Source organism: Sturnira hondurensis, unplaced genomic scaffold (genome assembly GCF_014824575.4).
Source record: "Sturnira hondurensis isolate 20B ecotype Veracruz unplaced genomic scaffold, ASM1482457v3 Scaffold0013190, whole genome shotgun sequence".
NCBI lineage: Eukaryota > Metazoa > Chordata > Mammalia > Chiroptera > Phyllostomidae > Sturnira > Sturnira hondurensis.
This window is the reverse complement of record NW_028085821.1, coordinates 3,192,498-3,207,497: the sequence shown is the minus strand read 5'-3', so window position 1 is coordinate 3,207,497 and position 15,000 is coordinate 3,192,498. Positions and strand designations below refer to the sequence as shown.

Here is a 15,000-nt window from a genome sequence, read left to right as displayed (position 1 = left end):
ACATTTTATAGGTCTTATATATGCTGCCAAACTGATTTCAAAAGAGGTTACACCACTGAAAACAACATGCGCATTTCACCACATTCTCACTGATGTTTGAAAGTGGCTTCTACCTTGATCTTATTTTAATTGGCACTTTGAACATTTCCCTACCTTTGCTGACTAGCTGTGTTTCCTCTTTCCCTGAAGAGTCGTTTCTGTGCTTTGAACTTTAGTCTACCACTTTTTTAGTGTTTCTTATCAATTTGTGTGAGCTCGCGCTATAAGAATGATTCTAAAGCATTGTCGACTGCAGCTGAGCCGAGTTGCAGTTGAACTCTCCTTCCTGACATTTTCTCCCACTTTGGAGTCAGGCACTGTACTTCCTTTTGCTTCATTTAAATCTCTGACTGGGCCCACCTGAAATCTTTGTTTTTACAAGTGTCTGTGTTTAGCCTTCTTCCAGGTTCCCTTCATTCCCCTCCTCTCCCTTCTGCTCTGCACCCCGGCGGTCTCATTCACTCCTACCTACAAGTCCAGCCCTCACTCATGACCCAGGATCCTTATTTGTCCTGCCCCACCTCCACCATTCAGAGCTCCAGAGAGCACCTGTCCACTCCACCCCTGCTCCCCCCGAGACGGTCCCATCAGCATCTCCACTCCATGTGTCCGCAGCTTGACTCTGTATTCCCCTCCCATTTAGCTTCTCCTCTTGTATTCGCTCGCTCTGCTGCCCAATACCTGTGGGCTGGGTGGGTGTTTGGAAGGAGAAACAGGATAGAGGAAACAAGATTCTGTCAACCTCCAGCTTAGATGAAGAGTCCTGAAAAGAGGAGGAGGAGGAGACCAGTTGTGTAAGATGCTGCCCTGTGATTCAGTTTCCCGGCTCACCTGTATAACAGGATTGGTTCCAGGTCTAGAGACAGATGCTTGAAAGGAAAAGTGGGTGGCTGTCCTCCCTCCTAGACCCAGAGCAAGGTAACTATATGTTAACTCTCAGCATTGACCTCACTGGCCTCCTCCTACACTTCTTGAACGTCTTCCCCAGCAAGAGACTAGGAAGGCTGAAGAAGAGGTTAAGCTGCAAGTGGTGAAAGCCTGTGCTGGTCACTTCGGTGGCTGCGAGCGCCAGGCGCGGCTGAACTTGCAGTCTGGCTGGTCAGAGCTGAAATGGCCACGAGGGTGAAGTCCAAACCGCGTCTCGAAGACTTAGTATGAAAAAAAGGATGTAAAATAGTAACAATTCTTTTGATTATATGCTGACATGACAACATTTTACATATATTAGCTTAAATAAATATACTACTAAAATGAGCTTCACCCATTTACTTTTACTTTTTTAAAAGAAAATTTAAAGTTACATCTGTGGTTCACATTCTGTTTCTGTTAGACGCTGCTGGTCTGGACCCTCCCTGGGGGTGAAGTGCGGGGCTCCAGGATGGGAGGTGAGGACAGGTCACGACAGATGCAGATGGGGACCCCCCTGGAGACACCACAGGACAGACCCTCAGGGGCCCAGGCAGGGCAACATTTCCAGGATAACTCCTTTAACCCTGGACTTCATGAGACCCTCCGAGTTGGGGCTTGGCTCTCCAGAGCTTTACTCTGCGGATGCCCTGTGACAAACAGTTACCCAGAGCCACCCCAGAGCTTCGGACCCCCTCAGCTCCATAGTTCCTGGGGAGGTTCTCCATCATCCACTGGGGCCAGGCCTTGCGCACCTCTCCAGAAGTCCAGGGGCATCCTTCCTCCAGTCTAGCGCCCTACCTCCCACCCACCGGGCTTAGGCTCAGCCCACCTGTGGGCTGGGAGGGGATGAGAGAGGAAGGCGGGCTTGACACATCCCTGGGCCCATCCCAGCCCTGGGCCTGCAGATACATTGGCTGGATCAGTGGATGCATTTTATGCTCCATTTCTACTGCCTGTCCTTCCTGTCGTACCACTGATAGGGGAACAGAAAGGGAACGAAAGGGAGCAGGGATGGAGGGCTCAGCCCACTGGGCTGCCCTTCTCTACCCGCTTCTCTCTTGCCTGTGGGAGGCATTGGGAGGCACCAGGAGCTGGGGCCACGGCTTCGTGGGTCTGCCCCTCCTTCTCCTGCCTAGATGACTCCACCTCTCCCAGGTCCTGGCTGGGATCCGAAGGCCCCAGGCAAGTGGGGGAAGAGGAGCCACTCCTACTTTCCCAGCAGCTGCTGCTGCTGCCTCTTCCTGTTTTGCTAAAACTCTGGCTCTGGACCCGAGGGGGTGGGGGAAGTTGCCAGCCGCTCCCGCCCCCCAAAGGTCAACCTCGTCCCCCTGGTCCCCTTAGCTAGTTATTTATAGCCCCCTAGGCCCTGGCTGAGGAGCTAGATCTCCCTCAAATGTCAGCAGCTGTGGCTATTGCCCCAGGGATGCAGCCAGATGTGCAGATCACTCCAGATGTGCTATTGCCAAGGTTGGGGAGAGGAGGCAAGGCTCTGTCTGCAGTCGGTGTGGGCATTCCCTGCAGCTGTCCGCCTCCCCTCAACTCTGAGGCAACTGGGACAATACCAGAGGACCCTGGGAGGGTTGGGGAAGGTTCCAAGGAGTGTACCCATTCCCTCAGCCCAGCCAAGCCACCCTGCACACCCCAGGGGGTCAGCTTGGACGAGAGACCCATTTGGATTTCTTTGCATAAATTAGATCAGTATCATTGAAAAATCATTGAAAATGAGCTTGTAGGGAAAACTGCCGCTCAGAGGGACAGAAGAGACAGGACACTGTCTTCTGTTACCGATGTCAGCATCTAGCTCCATCCCCAAACAGGGCCCCCTATGCGTCAGGCTCTGGGCTGAGCACTTCATGTCCTGATCTCAGGATTCGTCACAACAAACCTAATATGGCAGGCGCTCCACACTCAGGTTTGCAGATGAGAAATTGAGCCTCAGGCAGTGAGATTTCATGCTTAAGATCACACAGTGGGTGGTTAGGGGACAAACTTCAAATAATTGCTTTTAACCATAATATACCACCGCCTCTCTTTACCATTCCTCTACAGGGTTTTTTTGTTTTTTTTTTTTCCAGAGAGAGGGGAAAGGGGGAAAGAGAGCGGAAGAAACATCCAGTTGCCTCTCACACACCGCCTACTGGGGACCTGGCTCGAACCGGTGACCCTCTGGCTCACAGACCTGTGCTCAATCCACTGAGCCACGCCAGCCAGGGCCTCTACAGGTTTTTTTAATGATTCCTTAAAGGCTCACTGTGGAGGAGCATAGAGCTTTTAAGGAACTGCCCAAGGGTAGAGTGGCCTTGTGTCTCGGTTTCTCTCAGCCTCCCTCACCCTCCTAGCCCCAGCTGCTCAGGCCAAGCTGGAGTAGGATGGAATCACTGTCCCAGCGCAGAGTGGGGCAGGTCAGAGTGGGACCAGTGCCACAGCCCAGAAGGACCGGTAACCAGGCTGGTCCCTTCCAACATGGAACTTCTGAGACTCTGCGAGCCCAGCATCTCCTCTGCAGCACAGGTCGTTGGAGCCCCTGGTCTGACGGTTCTCTCACTCTGGGCTCTTTTTAAATTTTTTATTTTTGGCTGTATCCTGCTCTCCAAGAAATGATGGATTCCTCCATGGTAGGAACTGTGGCTTCGTTCGCCTCTGTGCACAAGAACCTGGCACCAAGTAAGCAATAAATAAGTTCTAAGAGCATAGTGGTGGGCCTATGGGGCTCGGGTACTTCAAGGTCTTGGCAAGGACACTCACTGCACCCTGCCCCCAGCTTCATAGCCACCCTCATCCCATGCCTCCCTCACCTCAGTGCTCCTTTCCTGCCTCCACTCCCCTGACAGGCAGGGGCATAGCCCAAAACCACCCCAAAACCACCCCAAAGGCACTCATGGAGAAGAGAGGTGAGTGTCCTTAGGCCAGCCCCTCTGCAAGGTCTTGCCTGGAGATTCAGTGGCTGCAGGTAAGTAACTCCTAAGAGGAACCATTAAAATTTGTAACAAAGTGGGTCCCTGCGCTCCAGCCAAAATAGACACTGGGGCTCCAGAGGGTCCTGTTGGGGGCATGTAGCAAAGCTGAAGTCTCAGGCCCGCCAGCGGGTGGACCACAGCGTCCCTGCAGGGACCCACGGGAGAGAGTAATCGTGAGCTGGCTGCAGAAAAACATTCGGCAACTCAGACCAATTTCTTCTTGCTCACGATTAGAGTATGGCCTGGTGGCTGCCTCCCTGACCATAATCTCTGCTGGCACAGGCGTCTGCAGGGCTGGGCAGTGCCGGCGGTGGGAGGACCGCTGACCTGGAAGCTGAGAAGCCGGAGTTCTGCCTGCTCGTCCTCCCTGACCGGCCATGTCCTCTCTGGCACGTTATTTTCTCCTTGGGTCTTCAGCTTCCTCGCTGTAAAAGGGGTGGTTTGGATTAGGTTAGGGTGTTATAAACTTAACCACACTTCAGAGTTACCTGAGAACTACAGATTAGATTACTGGGTACCCCCACCCCAAAGAGTCTAATCAGGTCTGTGAGGCACCCCAAGAATCTGCTCTCTCGGGTTCTCCTCAGTGAGTTTGATGTATTATCGGGTTTGGGGGACCTGTAAACTAGATACTCTTATAAATCACTTGCAGCTCTTAGGAGCAAAGATTCTAGTGAACGGAATGGCCATTATCAAGAGGTTTCGGTGCTATGAGGTTTTACCAGAGGGCAAGCGAGGGGAGTTGATGATGGTGATTGTCGTTATTCTGGCTCTGCTGTTACGGGGAGACATGGCAGGGCCCCGTCTGTTTGTTTCCACCACTCAGGAGGCTCTGGCTTCCTGGGGCCCTCACTTACCTCCAGGCTGGGCGGGGACCGGGAGAGAAGGGAAGGGAGCAATGGGGCCTTCTCGGGTGGGGGAGGCCTCTTGGCAAAGGAACCTTTCTCTCCCTCTCTCCTGGGTGGAGTTTGGCTGCCTGGGCCCTGGCACTGACCTCTGGGGCCGAGAGAGTGTCTTCCCACTGATATTCCTCCCCACCTTCTTGTCTCAGCTGCCTCAGCCCCGGGGACTGCCCCTTCTTCCCTTCCAGTCCGAACTTCCTCCCCAGTCTCCCTCAGTCCTCACCAACCTCATTCCAGAGCCTGTTAATCTGTTTGCCACCCCTCTGCTTCCTCGCCTCGCCCTTGCACATGCCTTTCTCCCTACCTGGAATGTTACCCCCCTGCCCCCACACTGACTCACATTTCTGGGCTCCTGTAAAAACCAGCTCCGCACTCGCCGGCTTCCTTCCAGCCAGGATCTGCTCAAATCTTTCCTCTTTGCTGTGTACCCACTGGAGTCACGAAATCAGAAAACAGCTTTAGACTCAGAATAGTAAGTAGCAATAATCTAAGCCAACTCCCTCATTTGACAGATGAGAAAACTGAGGCCCCGAGAAGTTATGTCTTGGCCGAGGTTGCACAGATAGTGAGATTTTTAAAATAGTTGGCTTCCCGAAAGACTCTCAAGTATTTTATGTGTTTGTTTTGTTCCCTCGCTACTCTGTGATCTATGTGAGGGCAGAGGCTATGTTTTTGTTTTTGCCTTTAATGTTCTTTATCTCCACTGGCATGTGTGTGTGTGCTGTGCCCAGGGCTAGAGTAAGCAACTATAATACTTCTCATGCTATAAGGACACGAATTCTGAAACTCACAGTGGTCCAAAGTTTTGCATTAGTTGTGTGGTCTCGGGCCAGCCCACCGAGGGAGGTAGCCAGAATATTGTTATTTTACAGAGCAGGAAACTGAGACTCAGAGAGGTGAGACCCAGGAAGTTAAAGGCAGAACCAGGCCCAGAACTTAAGTTCCCCGGCTCCCAGGCTCAGCTCAGGGGCCTTTGCACCCACAATGCCTTTATCCAAGCTCCATCCTGATGTTCCCAATTGAGCACCTGAAGTCGTCGAGGGGGTGACCTCTGACATCTTGTGCGTGCAGTGCTCCCTCTCTGCCCGAGGGTCGAGGAGAGCCTGTCTTTGGCTTCCTGCCCCTCCCCATCCTGTCCCTCTGCTTTCCCCTCGTGTCCCCCCACAGCACTGTTGGCACATAGACACACACACACACGAACTCAGAACTGCAGGTGTCTAGGGCAACAAACCACAGGGGAAACCACATCACCTTCGTTGACACTGGAGGGAGGGAGGGGGACGGGGAGGGGACTTGCTTAGTTCTCTCCACCTGCCACAGTCCCCACGGTCATCTGGCCTTCCCACCATGTAGGCTTGTGGCCATGCCCCGGCCTCCGCATGATTTAGCCACCCAATTCTGGCCTAGGAGGATGTATCACTTCTTCTCCCAGATCCTGAAGTCCTGGATGGAGGTCTGCCTGGCTGCACCCCAAAGCCACACAACAGCTCCCCCACCCACCACCCACCTAATCCTAGCCAGAAAACTTATTTAGCTCTTTAACCCTGCCTGTGCAATACAACAGAGAAAGGCGGAATGAGAGATGAGACCACAGGGCTAGGGGTAGTGAGGGAGAAAACTTGGCATGTAGGATGCCACCCATAGGTCAGTTGGGACGTCAAAGAACCAGGTTTACGCTGGGGCAGAAGACCCTGCTGCAGCTTCTCCATTGTTTTGACCTGCTAGAAGAAATGGCACAGGTTCTGCATCGGATGGACTCAGGATTAAGTCACTACTGGCTCTATGGCCTTGGGCAAATCATTTTGTCTTTTTGAGCTTTGGTTTGCTTACTGAAACAATTGGGATAATGATGAAATATAAGTGAAAGGGCCTTGAACAGCCTATGATACAAAGGAGACACTCAATAAATCCTAATTATCTTCTCTCCCTCTCTCCCTTCCTCCCTCCCTTCCTTCCTTCCTGCCTGCCTGCCTGCCTGCCTTCTTGCCTTCAACTTATTATATCTGGTCCCATGAAACCTTGTATTTGGAGTTGGGGGAGCATATCCCCTATTAATCTGCAAGTCTAAAACCCTGAGTATTGGCATTTGACACCAGGTTCAGAAACTGGAATGCAAGACCCACCCCAGCCCAATGAGATGGCTGTCCTCAGAGATCTCACCAGTCTTTGGGGCCTGAGCGCTTTCTGATTGCCTTTGTGGAGAGCGCATGGTAGTGTGGGCTGGGGGTGGATTGTGGCTTCGTTACTGTATCCAGAAAGCTGTGCCCTGGCTGGTGTGGCTCACTTGGTTAGAGAGTAGTCCAGAAACTGAGAGACTGTGGGTTTGATTCCTGGTTAGGGCACATGCCTAGGTTGCAGGTTCAGTCCCTAGTCTGGGTGCTTAAGAGAGGCAACCAATCAATTAATTGATTGATGTTTCTCTCTCACATCAATGTTTCTCTCCCTCTCTCTTCCTCCCTTCTCTTCTCTCTGAAATCAATAAGCATGTCCTCTGGTGAGGATTATATATATATATATATATATATATATATATATATATATATGAAGGAATATATTTATATATATATATATAAAGGAAGGAAGGAAGGAAGGAAGGAATATGGGACAGGAGTGATCTCTAGCCCTAAGGGCTGCACCAGATGACTTTCTGGAGCTTCGTATCCCAGCACAAGGTGGACACCCAACAGTATTTGTTGAATGAATGAAAGGCCCCATCACTTACTGGCTGTGTAACTTTGATCAGGTTTCTTAACCTTTGTTAAGAAAGGTTCATCATGAGCATAACAAGGATCATTGTTAAGAATAAACGATCTAATATTTGCCAAGGGCACCAAGGGGATAGTATAGGGCATGGTGACAATTAGGGAAAAAAAACCCAGAACAAACAAACAAACAAAAACAGCAAAGTATGGGAAGGAGAGGAAAAAGAAGTAGAAGTGGTTGCCTTCGGGCTTTGTACTGGCCGGAGATTCCAAGAAGACTTGGAAGAGACAAGGCAGGCCCTACGGAGGCGGGGGCTGAGCTGACAGTCTGTGAGAAGCCTGGGCTCAAGAACTTAAAAAAAAAAAAAAAACTTCCTATGATCACCGGGGCAGAGGCTAGACAGGTAGCTTGCACTTTTCAGTCTCCTGTCTCTTAGGGTTCTTGAAGGCTAACTGATCCCGGCAAGGGACGTCTGACTTAGCAGCTGGCTTAAGACTCTGCCACAGCGGGAGGGGGGTGTGAGGTGGTAAGTAAAGCTGGCAAGGGAGGGAGGGGCACAGTCCAGCTTCCCACATGCAGGCCTCACATGCTGTCTCTCTCTCCGTCTGTACTTTGGGGGCAGTGAGTCCTGGTATGTGGTGAAGGCCATGGGCTGGGTACCATGGGGATCGACACAGCAGCGGGAGATACCATTTGGCTCAGATCTCTCAGAACTCAATGATTAGGCCAAAAAGAAAAGAAAAGGCTTGCAACTAAATACATGACTGATACACATGGAAGGAATGAGCAAATAAGGGCCCAAATTCAGTCCAGAAATAACCACAGGAGTCCTGGGGGTTTAGGAAAGGGCATTAGGGGGTGAAAGGAGAGAGACAGCAGGGGAAAGGCCGAGACTCCTAAGTAACAACCAAGCATTTTTTCTGAAGGCTGTGGGCACAGAGGAAGGATCTGGAAAGAGGCTCTTGTTTGGAAGTAAGGGCTGGGAAGAACACACCTGAGGTGGAAGAATGTGTGTCTTGCAGTCAGCATGGGGACTCATGGGGGAGAAAGGGGTATATTGGAGGTGCCCAGCTTGGGTAGGGTCCTTGAAGGCCATAAACATCTGTCCCAATTTAGCAAATCATCCGTAAGGAACTTGAATTCTGTGTGAGGCATTTAGCAAGACACAACAAGAAACACAGCCATGACAAAGGTGGCAGCAGGGCTCAGGGATGTCCACTCTTGAACATTCTTAAAAAGAAGGAGAGTTGAGACGCGTCGACAGACTAGGCGGATCAAGGTCAATGTAGACAGACTGATGGCGTGGTTGGGGTCCTGTGACAGAAGGGAAGAGCCCTCTGGCTGTGGGACTCAGGGAAAGGCTCCTGGAGAAGTTGGTATAAGCTTGAGGACTGGAAGGATTTCAACAGGAGGAGAAAGGGACTGTGGGAACATCGATGGTCGGAGGAAACACAGTGAGCCAAGGTGAGGGATTGGGAAAGAATGAGAACATGAAGGGGAGCAGCCAGCAGCCCACTTTGGCCAACATAAAAATAGTAATAGTAGCAACTAACATTATAGAGCTCTAAGGACCAGCAGGCACTGGTCAGAACAGCAGGAAAAAAGACAGCGGTATGTGCAGTATGGTGCCATGTGGCAGGAGGGCCTGCGGGCCAGCAGAGAACTGTGAGGATAAGTTAACAAGAGCCCTCACTGCCTGCTGAGTGAGGGCTGGGATGTGGGAAAGGGAAAGAAGTAGACAATCAGTTGCTAGAAATCCCAGGTAGCAACAAGAGGTGAGGCTGGACCTACACTTGTGGGACCTAGGAGTCTATGGTCAGAAGTTAGACCTCTGTGTGGCCAAGCCCTCCTAGGCCACTGTGGACTCTTGTTTCCTCTCTGCCATAGTTCTGCCACTGGCTCAGCCTCAATTTCTCCTTCTGTGGAATCTCGAGACTCTTGGGGTTCCTAGGATTAAGGGAGGACGTGGTGAGATGAAGGTTGCGTTCCGCCTTCCAGCGGTGATGCCTCCCAGGAGAGGAGAGCCCCCATGTCTCACTTTGTGGACTTCTCCCTTTCCCAGGGGCCACCCTGTCCCACCCAGCAGATTGCCAGAGGCCACAGAATTGATAGGCTAGGCCAGGGAGCAGAGTGGTGAGGTCCTCAGCCTCTGACCCCTGAATCTGACCTCCTTCTGCTAAAAAGGGGCGGGGGGGGGGGGNCCCCCCCCTCCCCCCCCCCCCCCCCCCCCCCCCCCCCCCAGTCAGGGAGGGCTGCTGCCCAAAGCCGGCAGGAGCTGAGTTTATTAGCTGAGGGAGGGCTGGAGGCGGCAGCATTCCGACTCACAGACTGGAACATTTCTGTGATCCGCTGTAATGCACTGGGAGACACTGGGCACATTGCTGAAGTTTGACTCATAGGGACCAGGAGGGGGGTGTGTGTGTGGGGGGGAGAGTTGTGGGGGGAGAGGAAGAGAGGAAGAGGAGAGGAGGGAAGGAAATCCCTCGAGAAATTTCTTAAAAAAAGGAAACTTAAAATCCGCACCACCCCCATCCCCTTTTCCTTTTAATAGGAACAGGCTGGACCCTTCTGTTCCCCTCAGCAGGCGTTGGGTGGGGGATGGTAAAGGGGGAGGGCTGGGCAGTGATTCAAATCAAATCCTGGAACTTTCTCAGGCTAGTCGTGCAAGAAGAGGGGGTCTGTCTGAGATTCCTTGCGTGGGACTTGGGACTCCACGCGTGTCCAACTGTCCTTAAGTGTGACTGTTTGTTCGTGGACTATACTTGTCTGTATTTGTGCGCGGGGGGGCGGGGGGGTCCTTCCCTGAAGTGTGTCTGCGTAAGTGACTCTAGCCCTGTGTAAACATGGATGTATGACCCTGTTGTGCATGCATGGCACCAGGCACTCAGGTAGCCGGGTTTCCGGGAATTGTGCGCGGGTCCGTGCGCCGCAGCTCCGGCTGCACGGCACGCAGCGCGGCTACCTCGAGCGGATCCGGGCGAGTCCCGCGTTCCGGGTCCGACACTGCCTCCCCGGCTGCGGTGTGTCCGCCACCTCGCGGTGCAGCGTCTGCCGGGGTGGTGTGTCCCAGGGCCGCCAGCGCCGGCCCCCTCCCTCCCCTCCCCCTTGGCCCGCTCTCAGCCTCAGATAAAGCATTTCCTTCCATTGTCATCCTACCCGGCTGGCCCGGCTGCCAGGGCCCTCCCCCTCCCGGCCCCCTCCCTTCCTCTCGCCGTCTCACAGTCGTTCTGCAGCCTCCGGCGACTGGGGGGATGTGAGGCCGGCGCCCCAGCCCCCTGTCCCGCCATGAGCCCCCCGCTTTGAGGGCCCCGGCCCCTGGATGCACAGTCCCGGCGCTGGTGAGTACCGGGCTGCTGCCCACCCGCTCCGCCCGCCCCGCCCTGCGCGGCGCCCCAGCACCAACCGCCCGGGCTCGGGCTCCGGGCTCCGGCTCGGGCTCCGGTTTGGGCTCAGGCTTGAGCTCCAGTTGCCCCACGGCCCAGTCTAGCGTGCGCCCCCCTGACCGCGCCCGCTCCACCCGGCTCCGAGGGACTCTGGCAGGCTCCGGGCCGGGGCTTGTTCCGGGGCCGGAGTGCTCGGGCCTCCCGCTGGGCGCCCACATCCGCCCGCCCTAGGGCAGCGATAGGCCCGAGGGAGGGAGTTGGAGGCCCGGGGCCCCCTGATGCTTGAGCCTGGGGTCTCATCATTCCCATTCCTGGGGAGGACGTACGAGGGGACCGGGTAGGAAAGAACGGCCGCCGCGGCCCCAGGAGGGGGCGGTGCTCCGGAGCGGAAGGTTTGGAAGCGCAAGGGCAAAGGGCAAAACCCACTGAGTTGGGGCTGGGTTCGAGGCACTGGACCTTAGCACCCCCATCTCGTGGATCCCCGCAGGGCCTTGCTCCAACCCCTTGGCTGGGGGAAGGTGATCCCCTCGATGGAGGGTCCTGAACTGGGAGGTTTGCCCGAGCACTGCCTCCCACCCTTGCTCACCCATTAGGGTGAAGAGACACCTGTGCCCAAGTGAGTTGTAGAGGGAGCGGCAGAGGTGGGGACAGCAGGCTCTGTCTTGAGTGGCGGGGGACAGGATGTGCGACCCCCCACTCCAAGCCTGGAGTCAGATGGTGCTGGGGAGTATTAGAGCAGGCTGAAAATCTGGTAGCTAGGCTGGGCTCTGACAGGCAGAGTTTCTAGACCTGTGGGCTGGGAGAGAGCCCTCTGGGGCCTGCAGGCCACCCATATCCCGCCGCCCCCATTTCCTTCCCTCTGGCTGCCCATTTGAATCTGACCTGCTGCTCCTCCCACCAAGTCCAGGCCATCCCCTTGTCCCTCCTGGCAGTCCTGCATACCCGGAGCACCCCCCACCCCGCCCCCGCCCTGTGCATCTGAACACCGGTTGCCTTGCTGCTGCCCATTCCTCTCCACACACCAATTCAACATCTGCTTGAGGCCCGCTTGGCCTGCCAATTTCCAGAGTGCAAATGGGACTTGGGATCTTAGTGGCCCTGAACACTCAACATCTGGACTGTCCAGCCTGTGGCTGGGATTTGCACCTGGACCCAGAGGTCCAGATCCCCGCTCAGGCACTGGGCTGAGAGAAGGAAGACTGTGATTCAGTTTCCTACCCCCTGATGGGGCACCCTGGCAGCCCATTTCTCCCCAACAGGACCCTGTCTCTGAAGTGGCTTCAACTGCCACATACACTTTTCTTTTCATGCCAAGCTGCTTAGACTTCCCAGGCTCCTTTTGCAGCTTCTACAAGACGTCTCACAGCTCCTCATTGCTTAGCATCTCCTTCTCTGCTCTCTGTTCTCTCTACCCACCTCAATTAATGAGTAATTTTCCTCTTTTCTGCAGTCACTTCTGAGGGAAACTAAGGCACAAAGGAGGCCCTCTCTGTTGCATGCAGTGAACTGAGGCTGGAATCAGGTCCTGGACCTGTTGGAGTCTCCTCCCCTGCTGTTAGTCTTCTGATGTCCCTGATGTCCCTGACTCCCAGCAGGGCCAAGCTCAGAGCTGCCTCTGTTGTTACATCTGGAATGGCCTGGGGAAGCATTCTCCTGAGGCCTGTGTGTTTCTTAGCTTGAGCCTGTGGATGGGTGTCTCTCTGGCCACCAGGTCTTAAGCTGGGATCCTGAGGCTGGGAAGTTAGTTGCATTCAGGTCTTGCACTGACCCTCCCAAGCACCTAAACTGGTCAGTCTGCTTTGACACTGAAGTTCAGTTTCCCCATCAAATAAAATGGGGAGAGAATTCCAGGTGTGCTTCCCAGAGCACTGAGAGAGAGAAGTTGACTGTGAAGAGAGGGGTCGCTGTCCATTGTGGGGACTGTTATGCACCTCCCAACTGTCTTCGGGGTGATCAGCCCCAGCTTTCATCCTTGGCGGTTTCTGGGAATGAGAGTTGGAACGTTCCTCCATCCCCTCCTTAATCCTGGTAATGGGAGTGAGAAGCTCCTGTGTGGTGGGGGTGGCCGCCTGCTCTTGGCTACAGGCATGCTTGCCCAAGGACCTGGAAGGCAGAAGCCTGTGTAACCCCTCCCTCCTCGTTGTTTTCTCTTCCCTGGCCTTTTATTACTAGCTGGTAATTTAAATGTTGGCACGGACCTGAGGGAAGATGAGCTAATAATGCAAGGCCCAAGCTCACACAGTAGGGAAGGGCAGGCCCTGGGGAGCTGGACCTGGACCTGACTCTGCCGGTGCCCATTCTCCTGGCCCTCTCCCCTGGCCTGGCTCAGGTCCTGCCCACGCCTGCTCCTCACAGCGCAGCCCTGGCCTGTCCACAGCTAGACTAGAAATGGGGCCTAGGAGGGCCTAGGAGCTGGGGGGAGGGCATCTGTCCTCCCTGAGGCTGCAGGACTGCTTGTGTGTATGTGTGTGTGTTGGATTTGTTCACTGGATGGGGCACTTCCTCTAGGGCAGGAAGCTTTGATTTCCTGTGGTGGGGGCCTTGGTAGGATTAGGAGTTGGGGGCTCAGCTCCGGCCACCCCCAAGGATGTTGTTTGGAACCACAGAGGGGCAGACATGCTGCATAAGGCTGCATCCCCCACCCCAGGGGAGGCAGGACAGAGCATCAGAGAGGAGGCCCAAGTGGAGGCTGGAGAAGGAGGCTGTGAGGCCACTGGGATGAGGGGGGCGGTGGGCAACACAGCAGGAAGCCTGGTCACCAGGTGACCCTGCCGGGTATTGTGTTTCCCTGTGGTATTTCCCCCAGTTTCTGTGGTAACCTTCCCTGGGGGACGCAGGCCTTTGGGCTGCAGGAAGATGCCTCCAGACAGCCCTTTCCTTAGAGGCCTGAGTATTAGGAGGAGTCCCTACATTTGGCCACCTCCCTAACCCTTTCGGCTGCTGGGACCAGGGCCTTCGAATCTAGGCCAGTGGGCAGAGCAAGCACTGAGGGGTGGTTGGGTGGAGGCCCTTTGGCATCTCCTTGGGGTGAGGCGGAGGGGAAGAGAGGGGCTGCTGGACCTTGGGGAGGGCTTTGTGCCTCCTGTCATCCCCTCTCTCCACCGCCTTCCTTCAGCATCGTCCCCTACGGAGTGGAGTGGAGGTGGACCGCACACTGCCTGGGGGAGGGGAAGGGGTGGAGGTGGCAGAGGCGGGAGGGATGTTTTCATCAGCAGAGCACAGCTCCTTTGGTCCTGGACGGGTTCCCAGAGGCAAAATAAATTCAGGATAGCGTCTGTGTAGTGTGGTCAGCATGTGATGGGTGTGTGTGCACACTGGGTGTGCGGGGGCCCAGGCTGTGTTTGTAGATGTGGTTCTGTGGCAACTTGTGATCCGTGTGGTGGCTTTGTGCTGGGTCCTTTGGGAGCATGTACACATGTAGTACAGATGTGTGTGATCTGTATGGTGTACACCCTTGCAGGTTATGGCCCTGTGTGGGGTATGTGCTCATGTTTCCAGGGGGGTGTGGACCTGTGCCGACATGGCTGTTTAATAGAAGTCCAGGTGTGGGCCGGAAAGCACCATCTCATTCTCGGTCCTCAGATGTCAGTTTCTGGACCATTTGTTGGGGAGTCACCCAGGAGTGTGTTGGATAAAATGAAAATAAAGTTCCTCAGGCCCCATCCAGACAGATGTGGAATCTGCAGGGGCAGAGCCTGGGAGTGGGTTTTAACGTGTGCTTTAGGCAATTCTGGTGCAAGGCCATGTTTGAAGACCTGAGGACCATCGATCTGGGCCAATCTCGTCATTGTTTTCTCTTTTGAAGAAACTGGGGCTCTTAGAAGATACCCCATTTTGTTATGTATAATGCACTCCCATGTGTAACGCACACCTACATTTTTTGCCCAAACTTTCAGGAAACAAATCTTTAGTCTTAATTTTTACTTCAATTAATTCAATTTTTTACTTAAGTATAAAACCGATGATTATATTCCAATGAGGGTAGTATCTGTGCATTACAGATATTGTTATTTCTTTCTAGGGTTACACTTTTAATGCATAAGCATAAATAAAAAATTAGAAACATTTACATCGATACAGAATTAGTATTAGTATAATTAGGATGTG

At 54.0% G+C, this 15,000-nt stretch overlaps 2 protein-coding genes and 1 long non-coding RNA gene across 7 annotated transcripts in view; 2 read left to right on the top strand and 1 right to left on the bottom strand.

Annotated features, from left to right (window-relative positions):
* VDR (vitamin D receptor) overlaps nt 1-2,185 on the top strand; it is a 69,395-nt gene extending 67,210 nt beyond the window's left edge. Inside the window, exon 13 of the mRNA XM_037061126.1 lies at nt 2,168-2,185. The gene's annotated coding sequence lies outside the window, so the exon portion shown is untranslated. The remainder of the gene's footprint in view (nt 1-2,167) is intronic.
* Nucleotides 2,186-3,517: 1,332 nt separating this feature from the next.
* On the bottom strand, nt 3,518-5,230 carry LOC118997449 (uncharacterized). The gene is made up of 2 exons (XR_005068671.1): nt 5,148-5,230; nt 3,518-4,330 (listed from the first exon to the last, which is right to left on the bottom strand). It is a non-coding gene; the product is annotated as an uncharacterized LOC118997449 (long non-coding RNA).
* HDAC7 (histone deacetylase 7) overlaps nt 5,198-15,000 on the top strand; it is a 41,576-nt gene continuing 31,773 nt past the window's right edge. For 2 of the 5 annotated variants that reach the window (XM_037061122.1, XM_037061119.1), the window contains exon 1: nt 10,643-10,848. In XM_037061122.1, the coding sequence (XP_036917017.1) occupies nt 10,830-10,848 (19 nt within the window). In that variant the 5' untranslated portion in view covers nt 10,643-10,829. Of the gene's footprint in view, nt 5,280-10,641; nt 10,849-15,000 lie in introns of those variants that run through there. The other 3 variants (XM_037061124.1, XM_037061120.1, XM_037061123.1) reach the window with 3 other exon arrangements.